The sequence below is a fragment of the Pleuronectes platessa genome, chromosome 4 (genome assembly GCF_947347685.1).
Source record: "Pleuronectes platessa chromosome 4, fPlePla1.1, whole genome shotgun sequence".
Lineage (NCBI taxonomy): Eukaryota > Metazoa > Chordata > Actinopteri > Pleuronectiformes > Pleuronectidae > Pleuronectes > Pleuronectes platessa.
The window spans coordinates 13568225-13586000 of record NC_070629.1 but is presented as its reverse complement, the minus strand read 5'-3'; the positions used below and the strand labels follow the sequence as shown (position 1 = coordinate 13586000).

The 17776-nt window shown below is 40.9% G+C and overlaps 3 protein-coding genes across 7 annotated transcripts; 2 read left to right on the top strand and 1 right to left on the bottom strand.

Moving 5' to 3' along the window:
* Nucleotides 1-1251: 1251 nt before the first annotated feature.
* Nucleotides 1252-11395, bottom strand: kansl3 (KAT8 regulatory NSL complex subunit 3). Of its 5 annotated transcripts, none has more exons than XM_053421879.1 (19): nt 11173-11392; nt 9872-10146; nt 9572-9742; nt 9371-9461; nt 8793-8978; nt 8554-8682; nt 8327-8443; nt 8140-8238; nt 7853-7924; nt 7660-7734; nt 7134-7291; nt 6988-7051; nt 5925-6113; nt 5280-5436; nt 4460-4639; nt 4083-4170; nt 3748-3875; nt 3326-3432; nt 1252-2063 (listed from the first exon to the last, which is right to left on the bottom strand). In XM_053421879.1, exons 1-19 carry the CDS (start codon nt 11215-11217, stop codon nt 1827-1829), a joined length of 2568 nt encoding a protein of 855 aa, XP_053277854.1. In that variant the 5' UTR covers nt 11218-11392; the 3' UTR covers nt 1252-1826. The 5 variants fall into 5 exon arrangements, 4 of the variants coding, with proteins under 4 accessions (XP_053277854.1, XP_053277855.1, XP_053277856.1 ...); XM_053421880.1 differs by having other exon boundaries at nt 1826-2063; nt 3307-3432; nt 11173-11395; XR_008338416.1 differs by having other exon boundaries at nt 1982-2063; nt 3307-3432; nt 3748-3834; nt 11173-11393.
* Nucleotides 11396-11779: 384 nt separating this feature from the next.
* LOC128437985 (beta-microseminoprotein A1) lies at nt 11780-12815 on the top strand (the record flags this gene model as incomplete). Its single annotated transcript, XM_053420304.1, has 4 exons — nt 11780-11845; nt 12084-12165; nt 12286-12391; nt 12488-12815. Coding segments are annotated over 4 exons (384 nt in total), but the record flags the coding sequence as incomplete, so codon positions are not given.
* Nucleotides 12816-15221: 2406 nt separating this feature from the next.
* LOC128437984 (beta-microseminoprotein) lies at nt 15222-16688 on the top strand. Its single transcript, XM_053420303.1, has 5 exons — nt 15222-15315; nt 15650-15714; nt 15953-16034; nt 16164-16269; nt 16366-16688. The coding sequence occupies exons 1-5, from the start codon at nt 15222-15224 to the stop codon at nt 16493-16495; spliced, it is 477 nt and encodes a 158-aa protein (XP_053276278.1). The 3' UTR covers nt 16496-16688.
* Nucleotides 16689-17776: the final 1088 nt, after the last annotated feature.

Below are 17776 nucleotides of genomic sequence, written 5' to 3'. Positions count from 1 at the left end.
TCGAGGACAAAGAACTGCTTGACATTCACAGTAAATCTTCAGCTCTAGTACTAATGACAGAGTCAGTGTTTGCAGTGTCTTCAGTAATAGTACGAGGCTATTATTAGCCACTATCACATGAACATATTTAGAAGCACAGGTTGTTTTTGTACAAAGCCTCCCCTTTACACAGAATATGGAAATAGTTAATAATGAAATGATTTTTTCTCTGCAGACATGAGGGTTTATTGTAAAGTTCCATTGTCGGATTTCAAAATAGGGAAATATTAGTATTCTGTCCCAATATGCAGAAGTGCAAATATCTTACATCTCTTTTAAAAAAAAAAAAAAAAAAAAAAAAAAAAAGACATCAGACTGGATGGTCTCTGGTTCGACTCCACGGAGTAACAACAACAATAAACGAACCTGAATGGACAACACTTGGATCTGTCAAAAAATCCAAGAGGATTCTCGCTACCCCACTGTCTAGTGCCCCTGAGCAAGGCACCTTACTCCCCCAACATCTGCGTGTGTCTGTGCATGTGTTTGGGATGACTAAATGTATCTTGTATCTTATCTCTATCTTGTAAGTGGGTACCCAGGAAAACAGATGCTCTATGAAACAAGATATTTAAAGCTATAACCCAAATACAAACCGATACAAAAAATAAATAAAAACTATATTTAAAAAAATACTACTACTACTCTTTCGTTTATACGCTTAATCCTCAGTATATGATCAATAGTTTTTGGAGGATTATTCTCTGAAAAGCTTCTTAAATACCAGCGTCGTATAAATATTCATTATACCACGCTGTCATGTAAGAGCTAATGGTAAGTAAACAATAAAAAGTTACATGTGCCGTTTAAATGAGACACACCTTGTGCTCCTGGGGGGGAGCCGGGGTCACAGCCTCACCACCTTGGCCGAGAGGTCCCACTCTACCCGGCTGTGCTCCTCGAAGCGTCACCGTTATAGAAGCAGGGACTTTCTGCCCTACTGACAACACACAGACAAAACTGCTCAGCACTAACAACTTCACATGCTAATCCCCAAAATACAGCAAGACGGACTTGAGCATTTTTTACTTAACCACAAATGTCATCCGACATGGATGAAGATGACGAAGATGATCTCTTCTGTTTTGTGGTTAGGTTAGCAAATAAAAACAATTGCAGCATGATGAGAAGTAAAATGTTGTATGTTTAGTTGCGTGAAAAATACAACTGAGTCACACTGGGAAAAAAGCGCGCACACACGTAATGAAAACATGAGTTTGATTCCAGTTTTTATTGTGACAACAATAACAGATCTTGGGTCATGCAATATACTGTTATTGCTTTCAACACTTCTCTGTCAGAGATCTTATTTATGGATATTATAAGCAGGTGATTCAATGAAAGGGTTTTCAAAATGTTACAACATGAAGAGGCAAACTAAATAAACACACACATGAAATGACAGCTTGAACAAACAAAAGCAGTTTGGTCAACTTAACCGTCATTGACTTTAAATTATTCACAATTCTTCTGTATCAAATCGTCTCATACATTTATATTTTACATCAGTTTCTACATGTGTCAAACATATGATGAAAAATCTGACCTTACATTGACCATAACGCTCTAAACATGAACTCAACACGTTGCATGTCGCTGGTATGTATTCAGACGCTGTATGGCTGTTCATCTGACTCAGCAAACTGCAGTCAGGCTCTTAAAAGGAACAATATCTTCACACACAGTTCGACAGAACTGTCCTCTATTTTTACCACCACATTTCTCCCTGACCTACAGACGTCCTGATCTAGTGTTTCCAAAACAAAGGATGAATGAACCCTGGGCATTCAACGTGGTCGTCGGGTTTTGGCAGTTCGAGACATACCAGCGGTCTGATTGGTGATGTGTGCCAAGCCGGGCAAGCTGCTGGCAAGTTTGGCAAGCCCACCATTGGTGAGCAGCTGGTGAATGGCGGTGGTTTTAGCCACTCCCCCTGTGGTGACCACAGGCACCGCTCGGAGCAGAGTGCTGCTGCTGGTACCGACAGAGCTCAGGACCTGACCCTGGGGCTTCCCACAAGCGACCTGAGGGTGGAGGAGGAGAAAAACAAACAGTTGATGATGTCATCCAGAACAGATCTGCATTCTAAAGAGAAAGGTGCTAAAACCAAGCATTTCATGCCTCGTCTACAATACAATTTTAAAGATATTTTCCCCTCCTTCGTTAAACACATGTTTCAAGGAATATCTTGTAACAGATGAGAAGACAAAAACAACTACGTACAAAAGTTCAAACAAGCATGCTAGGCCAGTAGGCACAGATAAACCCTACATTATAGTTCACAAAAAATGTAAACTCACTAATACTACTACTATTACAACACTATGCTGATGGGAGGGTGGGCGAAGTGTATACGTGGACAAAATACTTTTGGAGTTTCAGGGGTAAACACCATCACAGCCAAATCCAATACAACTAAAGTAACTGGGGACTCCTTCTTCAGACGTAAAAAAAATGCCTCCATACTGCTCGTGTGGTGTCATCCGTGTGGCATGAAGCCCCGACATTAAAATTACCGGAAGTAGTGATGCTAACGCGACCCTGCGCATGCCCTTGGGCCAGAGCTAATGTGTGGTGCCCTCTAGTGTGTGCATATGAACATGAACGCCGGTCCGAGAGGATATCAGAGTGAATGAATGTGGGGGCTTTTGGACACTTGGATGACACCACAGGAGCAGTAAGAGTATTTAAAGTTTTTTTTCTGTTGTTTTTTCACATTTGAGAAATGTATCACCAATTACTTCAGCTGTATTGGATTTGGCTGCAACCCTGAGACTCCCAAACATTTTTTGTGGACTCAAACTCTTCACCCACCACTTTATCAGTATAGTGGTGAGTAGTTAATGAGTGAATTAAACATTATCTGTGAACTTTCCCTTTAATGATTCATCAAATACCAAACAACATTGCGAGCATGCTCAGTGAGCTTATTCTCCTCCTAACCAGTAAACAGCAGCTGTTATTGTTGTTATTTCTGGCTCAATGCACAAAGCAACAGTGGTAATGTGTCAAGTAAGTTATGCCACCATCGTTTCCCAAACACAGAAATCACATTAGTGTGGACCGGGCCTCAGACAGAGGCTGAAAAGAGGACAGTATGAGGAAAGTGATGCCTTCTCTGAAAATGTGCATGAATCTGAATCTATGCATGTAAACCATTTCAAGTAATAACCGAAAGTTAAATGACAAACTTAAATATATGCACAATATGTCTCCTTTAAACAATCAAAACTTTCATTATGGTCCTTCAAAGGTTATCGAATGTACCTATGTAGTCAGGACGTACCTGGCTGCTGCCTGTGTTGGCTGCTGTGGACGACAGGCTAGGAACTTTGGTGATGATCTCCTGAAGACTGAAACTTAGGCCTTGAAGCAGACTGCTGGCGGAAGCCGCTGAACACAAATAAAGACAACCAATCAATGAAAATTTATGTTAAAACACACACGCACACGCGCACGCACGCACACACACGTCATGTCCAAAGGGTAAGGATCGGGACAGTGATAGACAGCAATGGCGCAAGAGGTGATCAATGATGTTTGTTTAATTATGTTGTCCTTGTACACTGTTGTTATCCAGTGTTCAAAAGTTTAATCTCACTCTGGCAAGCAGCTAGAACTGCGCTGTGTGTTGCGGCTACTGCGCTGAGATTAGCTGCGCAGAGTGAAAACAGGCGTGCAGGGCAGGGCAGGACAGGACAGAGATACCTTGGGCAGTAGCCGGAGCTTGAGCCTGGACTGGTGTGGACGACCCTGACACCATGCAAGGCTGCACACTGCTGAATGAGCTGGAGCCTGGGGACAGGGCACCAGACACTTCTGAGAGACTACCAGACCTGCAGTGACACACATAACCACCAGTCTACTCAGGAGCTACCCCGGCAAGTGCTGTTTGTCCATCACTCCGCTCCCAAACTCTGAGAACACAACTTATCAATCCCTCTGCACCAGACACACTTTTGTCCAATAGGGTGGGAGGGGGTGTGGGTGTAGGCTTTGTGAGGGGTTTAAGTGCGTGTGTGTGGCAAGGCCAGCTAGCTTACCGCTGGCCTGTGAGAAGACCTGAGAGTTCCTTGGCTCCAGGCACAGTCTGTCCCACTGTCATTGTTAAGGGCTTCCCAGAGACACTCGCTGCAGGGAAAAGAGAATATCAGAAGTGAATCCTTTTACTAATTCAATACCACATGATAATTTTTCTTTCGTTATCATTTTATCCAAAGATCTGTTTTGAAGGTGAGCTGCTAACAACTTTCCCATACTGTCTACAGATTTTCTGGAACCACAAAGAAACAAACTATCATAAAAGCCCAGAATGTTTTTCTCAGTGCGTAAGGAAAACTGAATAAATTATATATATAGCAACTACTTTTTGTACAGCCTCAGACATAAGTGATACAAGTAAGTATATCAGGTTGTGTACCTTCCTGTGCAGCATGACTGGTGGCGCCCCCTGCTGACTCGCTTTGGGAAACAATGGTAACCTTGATCTTCGCTCTCTTGGATGCTTTGCTTGGTGTGGGGCTTGGCGTCTGCCTCCTCTTGCCATGGGACCTCGGCTCATCTCTGTCAAGGCCCTCCATCTGATCACTGGTCACTGGCACTGCACCACACAAACACACAGATATTTATCAAAAAATAAATATTCAAAGCATGACATGAGTGTTTTAGTGCAGTGGTGTTTTATTGTGTGACATTCATATACAATTATAGCAATGGAAACAAGGAAAGGAGTGAAGAGGCAGAGGAAAGAGAAAGGAGGAGGGATAGACACTTACCAAAGATACAAGGAGGAGTACCAGGAGGAAGATTTTTCCTCACAAGCATGTTTTGTTTCATAAAAGCAGCAAACTGAGCTGGAATGAATCAGAAAGAAAGCCGGAAAAGGAAAGTTGAAGGAAGAGAAAAGACAAGAAGATGAGGACAGTATTTCAGTCACGTTCCATCTTGCCCCATTGGATGTCGTGACGTGATAGTCGCTTTAAAAAATAATTTATTTACAATCGATTTCACATCGCACACACCACCCACGCCTGCTCAGCTCGTTCCAAAGTCAGCAGAAGTTGAGGTGAATGACTCATTTAACGGGTTTATATAAACAAGTTGGGCAAATCATTTTCACCTACACGTGCACAGTGATTCTGGCACCTGTACACGGATCACTGTGCACGTGTAGGTGAACGTGAATGCTCCCTCAGTTTGTTTTCAATGCATCCACAGTTGAAGTGTGGTGGTGAGCTAACCTTGAGCCTGCTTGTGAGTGAGGACTGTGCCAGAGCGCTGCATGTGTGTCTTGAGGAGCTGCGTCGCTGTAATCAGACTGGACTTCTGTGCTGGAGACAGACCTGACGTCTTTGGTTTGGGACTTGAGGTGGGGCTGCTACAGACGCTAGACAGATCCTGAGGACACATTAAAGTGGAATAGCTCATTCAAGGTGGCATAAATGAGCCTTAATGTGGGTTGTACATTACAATACATCACAAATGTAGAATTATTAGATTATTACAGATACATTCCAAAGAATGATACATTTGCATCACTGAACCAAAGACACAAAGAGAAATAGAAATCCCATTTGCTCCACTCTTTTCTCCAGTGGTTCTGAGACATTTTCCATGACAGAGTTGGCTTGGCAAGGAGGTATTAAAGCTGCTTACTCAAGGAGCTACAATGCAGACTTATTTCAGAATTCTGTTACTCTTGTGGGTGGAGGAAATAAAACTGCGTGTTTGTAGAGATGGTCATCATCCCATGAAAACCTCACACCCATGCAACCCTGACAACTGCATTAAAAAAATACAAGTAATAATATTATCTTATATTTATGACCAGTTATACAAGATGTTCGTCTAATAGCTAGACGTAAAAGTTGCAGCTTGTAACTGACCTCTGAACCTGATGGTGAGATGGGAAGTCGAAGCGCAGGGGAGGAAGGGCGTCCTCGCTCCATGTCAAAGGGAAGCTCCCGTCGAGGCCTTTTCTTCTTCTCTGTGTCCAGGTCCCTCATCTCTCCTGAGCCATGACCGTGGCCCTCTGCCCTCGTGAGGACGCCTGACAAGAAGTCAGCGATCTCATCCTGCAGTACAGTGAAGAAAGAAAACATGTTTTTTTGAAAAGATACTGCAGAGTATGGAAAATAGGGATCAACTGAATCAGTCAGCATTTTAATCAGGCAGCTGTGGAACGATCTTAGAGCTCCCTTTTAAATGTCATTTTTCAATCTTTCTATGATAAAGATCATTTGATTGGGCACATATCAGGAGCTGCTGTTGAACTGTGGGAGAAATTCCATTACTGGATGAAAGGTCAATATTTGCCACTCTTAACAACAGAGCAAATATATATAATTAGATTGATTCTGGTCTTTTAGTGAGAAAATCAGAATAATATTTGTTGTGAATTGTAAACGTATCAAGCCTTTAAAAAGCTAAACTAGCTTACATTGTTCAAATATAGTTTGTATGGCATGCGCAGCCCCCCCACTCCAACTCCTGGCATAAAACATTTATCAAATTAGTCTTTTGGGACTGATGTGAGATATAACTGGTGGGACTGTAAAGCCTTTTGTTGTGGTAGATTCTGTGGTCTGCAGGTAAGCAGGTTACATAACACCTATTTTCTTCATCAGTGTTGCTGATACACATGATTATGCCAAATGTTTGCCAGCAGCAGAATAATATTAACAGCCAACTAGCAGGAATATTTTCAAGTGGGAAGAGCAGGAATGATTTCAGTTGACCAACATGTCCTTTGGTTGCCTACTGCCTCACGTTCTCTTAGATAAGTGCACTGCAGATCTACAAAAGAAAACTGAATGACTGCAGACAATAGCATTAGTGTCACTGGTCATTGTTCAATTTGGTGTTTCCTTTGTTTATTGATTTATTGCATCCTCAGTTACTACGGTGGAAAAACTTCAGAGAAAACAATGTAAATTTGAAAGGACAAACCTGAATGCAGCGATCCACCATGGTCTGCGTCAGTCCCTCTGTTCTCATCTTTGCTGAATTGATTCTGTAGAGGGATATAATTTAGTGTTGCCGTTGCATGAAAACAAAAACCTTGCATTCTGCTAGACACATCCCATGTTACTAACCTAAGGTTGTCGTCAGCTCCTCCGACCACCACCATGCTGTTGTCTGCCCTCAGCTTCTCTCTGAACTCCTCCATACCTTCGTTACTACACTGCAACGCGTTCTGGCCGACAACGAACAACACTGGGGTCTTCATGTCCAGCAGTGGATCATCAACATCCTGAAAAACAGTGGCACATTAACAGTCATAAATATCAATCATTGATAAAAGTGCCATTAAGTTTACTTTTAAGTGAAAATTAAATCATTATTATATTAACGTCTGAATTTTGCGACAAATTCATTCTTGAGTTACGTTCAAAATGTGTTTTCTAAGGGTCAAACAGGAGTTGACCTTTGACCATTAAAATACAAATCGCTTCATCCTCGAGTCCAAGTGAAGGCTATAGCCAAATCGGTACATTGCCCCTGAAAGCATTCCCAAGACGTCATATTAATGTGAATTGGGAGGACGGACAGACAACCTGCAATACCCCTGGCTGTCACCACTATGGAGGCATGTAAATACACATGAATGGAAGATCATACCCCTCTTGGCCCATTGACTGTTAGCAGGGGGAAGCCAAGACACACCACAGCAGTCAGATACTCCATAAGGGATACCTGTAAATAATAAGAAGTATCAAATTATGACAGTTCAAAAATAATTTGCCTTTCTTCCACGGGTGAAATCTGTTTATCATTACACTTAACAACATTGATACGTTATAAGAAGTCTTACGTGACAAGCGATTAGAGCACCAGCGTTCCAGCCAACCAGAATAATGGGTTTGTGGGGGAAGTGACTGTGAACCTGGAAGTTAAATATTAACACTTGATTAAAACAGCTGCAGAAATATTACAGACAAAAACATAACAGGATTTAGAATATGTTGGATCTATTTACAAAATATTTCACATCAGCTACTTTATCCTGATAAAAGTAAACTCTGTTCTCCCATTCAGGTCCCAATGTCAAAACATCACATGACTCTTTTTTTTTTATTGAATTAAGCAAATAAGACCTACCTCCATGACCTTGGCTCTGACAGTACCCAACATGTGCTCCAGACATTGGGTAATGCCAATATTTGCGCCACTGTTAACATGAGTGTGCACTGGTATGACCTGAAATGAAAAGAGCTGTTAGAGGCACTTTTCTAAACACCATGTTCTTTGTAACAAGCTAAAGATTTAAATGAGTTGTGCTGCCGACCTTTCCTAAACAGGAGAGCTGTGATTGCCAGAATCGCATCCGTCGGGAAGTAGAGAGGGCAGGATAGGTTGGGCTTGATGGTGCCATTAGGATGAGCGGGGATCCAGAAAGCTTGCTCTGAAAGATGTGAGAAAACCGACAGGGATCCGGTCTTCAATAATTTGAAGAACAAAGTGAAAAGGGTTCTGTTAACATGTTTCTTTTGGATTGAAAGGTTTTCATCTTACCGGTTTGTTTTGAGACAGAACTCCAACAGCAGGGTCCCATGGCCGTTTCAGCAGCAGTGACAGAGCCTCTGCACTGGGAGCTCCAGTCTTTGCCGAAGGCATCAACATCCTGTCAATCAGCAACGGCAACTTCCCAGACACAGAGATGGGTAATAATGAATCAAGAGGCACAGATGCTGCAGCACATATCAGACAATACACCAAATTACCACTCAATCAATCAATTACAGATATGATACCTTGCTTTTGAGAGTCTGCAGCACATCCAGGTAAGCAGCGAGCATGGCAAGGCTTAAGGACTCGATCATGGTGGTGTGCAACCACTGCGTCAGTTTGGTGTCCCAGTTTACACTGGCTAACGAATGCCGCACCTTTCTGGCACACTTATCCACGGCTATCCTCCGCAGAATTGGCTCATTGGAAAGCTAAGAGAAACAAAATCCCACAAAACACCCAGTATTAGGCACTGTCCCAAGTCACCCCTTAGCCCAACGTCTTTGTTTTTGACATGGCAGTAAAGGGGTAGTGTATTCAGGACCCATATAAAAACAAAGTTGTAGACGGATAGTCCTGAATGCTTTATGAACAGACGGAGTGAATCAACATGTCTTGGGATTTATCTGGGAATGTTAGTTTTACAGGCTCAAAATGTTATAGACACTAATTTGACTACATGGCATTCAAAATGTGGCTAATCTAAAATCTGCATTACATAATAATAAACTGGTGATTTCAAGCGATCTTCAATCCAGCTCTGACAAATTATGTTGCAGATCTATCTCCTCAGTTTTAGCTCTTGAGAACATCACTAACTTACATTGTCATTGGCCAGACGAGCGAGTCGTTCAGCGTGTAGAGCTTTCAGGACTTTATTGAACAGTTTGTTCTGGGCCACCGACCAACCAGTCCTTAAAGACAATAACAATACAGTTAAAACAACAGTGAAACTGAGATACTTTCAATCACAATGCCTACACTCAAACACAATTGTCAACTAAAATAATGGAAGTTGAATTACTTGTTCAAATGTTCCTCCCAGTCATCGGGGGGTGGAGGGCTCTCAGCAACAGTGCGAGCGAACAGGACATGTCGCTCACACTCCTTCATTACACTTAGAGCTTTGTGGTTGTCATATAGAGGAGTAGGTTTTGGTCTGACTGTTTCCACGTCAATTAGAGAGTCACATTCTCTGCAGGAGAAGATACAAAAAAAATGTAATTTCTGTGACGCAGAACAGATTTAATATTTACAAGAGCTATAACAGAGTGGACAGCTGATGACAATCCAAACTGTAGTCTAAGGAGCTTTTTAAACTCACGACACGGCTTCGGGTTGGCGACGGGGGGTGACAAACAGGGTCCTTGTGGGCCGGGCACTGCTGGCATCTGGGTGGGCATTCCATGGCTTGGCATAGCTGTGGTCCAGAAACACTAAGTCCAGCTCTCTTTCATGAGCCGACAGCTGGAAAAGCAAGGATGTGCCCATCTTCCTTGCTGATATCTGGAAATCCTTATCCATACCACGATGCATCCTCTTCCTGGGCCCCAAAGGGCCATGAGAAGGGCTCAACAACTTGTTGGGATTCAGACCGAACTGGAGGGTACGAGGGAGTTTAATTCGGTTATTTTAGATCGGCTGAGAAAACAACAAATTATTTTCTTTGCCTTTCACCACAGCACATGTAGATCAGACTATATTTGCAACACAGTTTGTGGAAATATATTTGAGCTGAAACTTATGATAACAGTTAGCGGCCGTGTAAACCTCCTACAATAGTCTTGGAATTGGTCGATTTGTCTTCATACAAGTCCAATACTCAAAGATAATACGTGATAGATAATTATACAATTAAAAAAGCAGCAAATTATCACATTAGAGTAGCTAAAAAAAAGGAAAAGGATTGACGTTATTGCATTAATAGATGCTAAATCCATCAATCGATTACCGGAAATTGCTCTAAAACATATGTAATATCTTCAGGCTCTGGAAGAGATTTGTCAAGTGTACAAAAATTAAGGTTTTCTTCAATTGGTAATTTCAAATTAATCTGCTACAATTGTGAGTCAATTGAGTCATTTCAAAAGCAAATGTGTCAGAATATTCTGGATGCAACTTTTTACTCTGAATATATGATAGTTTGGGCAAACCTGTAATATTTACAGTAAACTACACGAGCCTACACTTGATCAAAACAACACAGACAGAGCGCTACCATGGAGTCTGGGAGAGTCTTGGACATTATTCGATGCCTTCTGAGGCTCAATCAGTGATCGATTTTTAAGTATTAATAAACGGTCGGTTAATCGATAAAGACAATAACCGAACACATGTTATGCTGTGTCTGACAGTAGGGGAGTGTACACTTGCATGTATTTCATCCACAGTGAGCACCAGCCATTACTGCCATGTTCTGAATATATTGGTTTGTTTTATTTAATCGAGCTACTACGTGTAAACTATTGTGAAAAACATGACATATGCAGAGTTATCAACAGTTTAGCAACCATCTCTAATGTTGAGCCTTTGTACTGCGACTGTGGGCTGGCCTACCGACGCTAACGTTAGCATAGCATGCTAAGAGCTAGCGGCTTGGCGCTGCCGTTGTGGTGTGCTGCTCACCTTTTCTTTGTTCCTCTTCGTGAACGCGGTGGAAATTATTCTCATGAGAAAACGGCGACGGGTGAAAAAAAGTATTTATTGGTTAATCTCTCTTATTAACGCGCTAACATTTACTGTGCGTACTTCCTTTTGTTACACGAATTGTTGCCAGGTCGTGCTCCGCATCCTCCTCTCTCTGCCCATTGAAAACCAACAGCACCGTGAGAGCCGCGCGTCAACCAACCTGGCAACCAAGTCTCTGGCGCGTCCGCGTCTAAACACAAAACGTGGACTGGATCTACGGCCGTGATGGATCCGGATCCTTTGCTCCGTCCGTAAACCCAGTTGTTAATAAATTCAAATGTGCAGCATCAGTTTGAATTGCTTCAACAATAAACGTAGAGTTATTTTATTTTATTAGTTTAAATCTTTATGCATTTGAATTGTTTATACATTCAAATTATCATATTTTTACATATTTTAAGGTCTTCCTTGCAAATGTTTGTTTTTCCTGCTGGACAGATACAAGAGACAATGACCTCTTCTAGTGATATGACTGCTCCTCCCCTCTTTCTATTTACATCCAAAGGTCCCTATCGACACGATGTTTAAAAGAGCAAGTCATTAAAAATACACAACATTCATTTTCAGCCTCTCATCTGACAACGTGGTCTCAAGTCTGACTGCCACCATGGTAAGTTCTAATCATTTTAATTTTCTCTTTCGTGTTATAGATATTGACTTGGGAAAGTTTAGTGAATCCTGGAGATAAAGAGAGTTGTTATATACTGGTGAAGAGAGGTGGTAGAATCATTAGTTTCAACACTGTTGAACAATCTACATGTACAGTTACAACCAAATTGCCAACATGGTTTCTGTGTGCTTGGACTAAATGTTAAAACTGTTGGATTTGTTTCTTTTTGTCTGACAAGAAATATTTGTACCTGGCTGTGCTGCTGTGTTGCCTCCTGCCACTGTCAAATGCTCATTGCTTCGTCATGGAAATTAAACCAGGTAAAAGAGAGACAAAATCACACAGGCTATATTTGTGGTTGAAACATTTCCTCATTACAGCGATATATAAAATATTGACAAAGAATTAAACATTGTGACTGTGATGAAAAATGATTACAGGCGCGACACATTGTCAGGACATTGACGATCAAACGTGGCATGAAGTAGGATCTAAATGGAGGAATAGCAAATGTATGGACTGTGATTGTGGAGGATGCTGTTCTGCGTAAGTATCACAACATTACAGTGTTTAAGTGGAAAAATAACATATGGAACTATTTATTTACATGTTCACTGTCTACTGTTAACTATGTGATTGCAGGTATGCGACCCCTCAGCGATTCCCCGCTGACTGTGTGTCAGTGTTCGACTCAGTTGCATGTGTATACAGAGTGCACAAGAGGGATGACCCAACAGTACAATGTCCAATTTATGGAGCAGTTGGCAAGTGATGCAGTCATCGGTTCAGGTGGCATCAAGGGCTGAAGTGTTTTTTATTTCTGTTGTTGTTGTTGTTGTTGTTGTTGGGTTGAGGGGTGTTGTGTTGTTTGGAACACACAGCTAAGGAGGAAGCACGGCTGAAAGAAATAGAAAATAAAATGCTTCAACAAATACAATTTCAAATGAATAAATAAACTATTAATTCCCGACTTCTTTCGTTTTGCTCAACCTGGTACAAGAACAAAGATAATTTGTAACAACAGAGAAAAACAACACATGTTAAAAGGGCACTCCACCAGTTTTACACATGAAAGTCACTTGTTACAAAGACTGAACCACTCTGACTATGTTAACAGTTCTACACTGACTTTTATCTTGGATTAAGGATCTATAAGTGAAACCGAACTGGCTGCATTCTAAATATATGTATGGGCTTTAGGAGAAGGGGGGGCAAATAAGAGCTGTTAGAAAATGCAGAATACCGTTTTTTTGTAGACAGACCAATATTAGAGACACTTACCTCTGAGATATATGTTGCCCTGATTCCTACACTTCCCCACGGACAGCAGGTGAGTGAGTGAGTGAGTGATGATGATGGATGGTGCGTGGAAGAGTAAGTGGGAGGAGCAAGAACGAGGTGTCACACACACCCATGGAAGAACAGCTGGAATTTCATCAAAGCTAAAAACTTGATTGTAAACTTGATTGTCTCATGGTGAACAAAAGAAGAAGACAGCCGGCAGCATGGAGGAGATCTGCACTTGATTGAACCTAGATTAAACAGCCATGTTAGCAGCTAAGGCACAGGGACCTATCGGTACCTATGCACCTATCTGGCAAAAATGCGAATAATTACATTACTATACCCTTCTGAGTTTAGCAATTAGCTTGTATATTTTTTGTAACCATCTTGTGGCATGTTTGTATGAAGCCATTTGCAAAACTCATCTGAGGATGGTGGGCATGTGTAGGGAGACGAAATGGATTAATTAAACATGCAGGTCATTGAATGAGTTTTTGGGAGTCCCCCCGAATCAAGGTGTGAAAGGCTGTTGATGCATGTAAATCACATGGGAATATGACTAAATACAGAAAAACTCAATTTCCCCCCCCCCCCCCCCCATCAAAAAAAAGTATTTACTACCAGTTATTAAGTCTGTGTGTCAGTGTACAAAAACAGTCACCAGCCATGAATTACCACTAGGAGGCAGCTCAAGCCAGTGGATTGTAGTGTCTCCACTGTATTGTCTTCATTAACCTACAGTGTGTGTGTGTGTGTGTGTGCATGTGTCAGTATGTCATCGGTATGACATTTTCTTCAGCTGGAATAATGCCTTGGTACTGGAGCAGAAACTTCTGGTTTCCAGTGGTGCTGGGTGCTGCATTAGTTGTGCTCACTGCTGGAAATGCTGGACCGGACCAGGCAAGAAGGCAGACTGGGTTGTCCTCGTGCTATGGAGGCTTCGACCTCTACTTTGTTTTGGACAAGTGACTATAGTCTGACACACATGATCTGACACAGTGAGATGGGAGGGATTAAGAGGATGTTAAAATATATGAAAAAAACCACCGGGTTCAATAAGATATATCAATTATTTTTGAATCTGGAAATTTGTCCTCCTCCAGTGACTTAATTTGAATTGAATATTCCATCATCCTGTATCTACTGCTTGCTGTACAAACTATGTATTCTTATGAGAGCACATTCATTTATAATGTAAATATGTGTCACTTTTTATGTTTGTCTCCTGCTTACTTTAGTGAAAGTTATGTCTGCAAACCCTTTTCATGATGTCATCAACTATTCTGTTATCATTACACCCCCTGAGTTCATACTGGGGATATATGTCTGGTTGTCTGCTGCACAGATGAAATACAAGGTGGGTGATGCGGTGTTTGGTTTTGCTTCTCTAACAAAAAACTTTCACCATGTGGCTGGCTTTTATTTAGAATTGATGCATTTCTGAATCATTGTTTCCTCATCTTCTCTGACTTTTAGTTTGTGCATCTGAAGGTGTTCACCGGAGGTTTAGCCTGCCCATTAAGAGATATGGATACTTTCATTTAGAAACTGTCCATGTTTTTCCAACCAGTTTTTCTGGTGATTCCTGTTTCCTGTCAGCCGTGCAACATGGGCACCTGATCAAAGCGGTCACAGTTTATCATTTACATGATCACAATAATAAGTTAAGGTTTAGTTGATTTGGAGCTGAATGCACAATGCGTTCGTAAGGAAAAAAAATGTTTCATGCTCCATCCTCTAAATCCATGGGCTATTTATTATAATATTTTAATATTTACACATTTGAATTGAATACAATTTAAATAATGTATTACATTTCATGTTGTCTCTTTTTTTAATGTTTTTCTTTCTTTATTTGTCTTTCTTTGTGAAGCACTTTATATCATTACACTACTATGTTAATAAAGTCATTACAATTATTATCATGGCATCACAAATCTTCACACATTTCTTTTTTTGTAATATTTTTCTTGTTAGTGTTTTAAGGTGGCAAAATATGTTCAAAGTTTTGAGCTGAAAGTGATAAAATGCATGTTTCAATATGCGGCTCATTAAAGCAAAAGTTGTTTATTTGACCTCGACCATCAACACCATGGAAATCGTCAAGAAGGCCCAGCAGCATCTTCATGGCCACTGGGTCAAGCAGGCCACTTTACCCATTATGGCCCTCACCACCATTTACCAAGGCACCTTTAAATTGTCAAACGTTATGTTTTGTATGTAATCCTAGTTTAAGCTTTTCCTCCCTGAGTGAAGGGTTATGGACAGAGGCCGATGCACCTTGTACAGATTGTTAAGCCCTATGAGGCAAAATGTAATTTTTGAATATGGGCTGTACAATTCAAATTCATTTTATTTTTACATATTTTAAGATTTGCTTAGCAAATTTTTTTTTTTTTTGTTAGACAGATACAAGAGGCAATGACCTCTTCTAGTGAAATGACTGCTCCTCCCCTCTTTTTATTTACATCCAAAGCTCCCTATTGACACACTGTTGAAAAGAACAAGTCCTTCATTAAAAATACACAACATTCATTTTCAGCCTCTCATCTGACAACGGGGTCTCAAGTCTGACTGCCACCATGGTAAGTTCTAATCATTTTAATTTTCTCTTTCGTGTTATAGATATTGACTTGAGAAAGTTGAGTGAATCCTGAAGATAAAGAGAGTTTTTGTATACTGGTGAAGAGAGGTGGTAGAATCATTAGTTTCAACACTGTTGAACAATCTACATGTACAGTTACAACCAAATTGCCAACATGGTTTCTGTGTGCTTGGACTAAATGTTAAAACAGATGGACTTGTTTCTTTTTGTCTGACAAGAAGTATTTGTACCTGGCTGTGCTGCTGTGTTGCCTCCTGCCACTGTCAAATGCCCATTGCTTCGTCACGGAAATTAAACCAGGTGAAAGACAAACACAATCACACAGTTACACAGGCTATATTTGTGGTTTATAAATGTTGTCATTACAGCGATATATAAAATACTGACACAGAATAAAAAAATTGTGACTGTGATGAAAAATGATTACAGGCGCGACACATTGTCAGGACTCTGACGATCAAACGTGGCATGAAGTAGGATCTAAATGGAGGAATAGCGAATGTATGGACTGCAATTGTGGAGGATGCTGTTCTGCGTAAGTATCACAACAATACAGTGTTTAAATGGAAAAATAACAAATGGAACTGTGTATTTACATGTTCACTGTCTACTGTTAACTATGTGATTGCAGGTATATGACCCCTAGAAAATTCCCCGCTGACTGTGTGTCAGTGTTCGACTCAGTGGCATGTGTATACAGAGTGCACAAGAGGGATGACCCAACAGTACAATGTCCAATTTATGTTGAAGTTGGCAAGTGATGCAGTCATCGGATCAGGTGGCATCAGGGGCTGAAGTATTTTTTTTTTCTGTTGTTGTTGTTGTTGGGTTGAGGGGTGTTTGGTTGGTCTGACCACACAGCTAAGGAGGAAGCATGGCTGCCGGAAATAGAAAATAAAATGCATCTACAAATAAAATTTCAAATGAATAAATAAACTATTAATTTCCACCTCACTTTGTTTTGCTCATCCTTGTATAAGAACAACGATTATTTATCACAACAGAGAAAAACAAAACAATTTTAAAGGGCACTCCACCAGTTTTACACATGAAAGTCACTCGTCAAAAAGAGTAAACCACTCGGGCTGTGTTAACAGTTCTACACTGTTCTCTATTGCTTTGGAGGGATGACTCCAGACTAACCCTGAGTTTTAGCTTGGGTTTAGGATCTATAAGTAAAACAGAACAGGCTGCATTATAAATACATGTATGGACTTTAGGAGTGTGTGGGGGGGAGACAAATAAGAGTTGTTAGAAAATGCAGAATAACGTTTTTTTTTCTAGACAGACCAATATTAGATACACTTACCTCAAGATATCTGTTGCCCTCAGTTGAGTGAGTGAGTGACAGATGATGATGGATGGTGCTTGGAAGAATAGGTGGGAGGAGAAAGAACGAGGTGTCCCACACATACACATACACACACATGAAAAGCTGGAATTTCATCTTTGCTAAAACTTGATTGTAATCTTGATTGTCACGTGGTGAACAAAAGAAGAAGCCAGCAGGCAGCATGGAGGAGATCTGCACATTTGGATGAACCTAGACTTAACAGCCATGTTAGCAGCTAAGGCACAGGGACCTATCGGTACCTATGCAACTATCTGGCAAAAGTGCGGACAATTACATTACTATACCCTTCTTAGTTTAGCAATTAGCTTGTATATTTTTTGTAACCATCTTTGGCATGTTTGTATGAAGCCATTTGCAAATGGGCAGTAAACTCAAACCTCATCTAAGGATGGTGGGCATGTGTAGGGAAAAGAAATGGATTAATTAAACATGCAGGTCAATAAATGAATGTTTAGGGGTCCCCCTGAATGAAGGTGTGAATGGCTGTTGATGCATGGAAATCACATGGGAATATGACTAAATACAAAAAAAAAAAATTTCTCCCCCGAAAAAAAGTATTTACTACTTTACCAGTTATTAAGTCTGTGTCTCATTGTACAAAAACAGTCACCAGCCATGAATTACCACTAGGAGGCAGTTCAAGCCAGTGGATTGTAGTGTTTCCACTGTTTTGTCTTCATTAACCTAC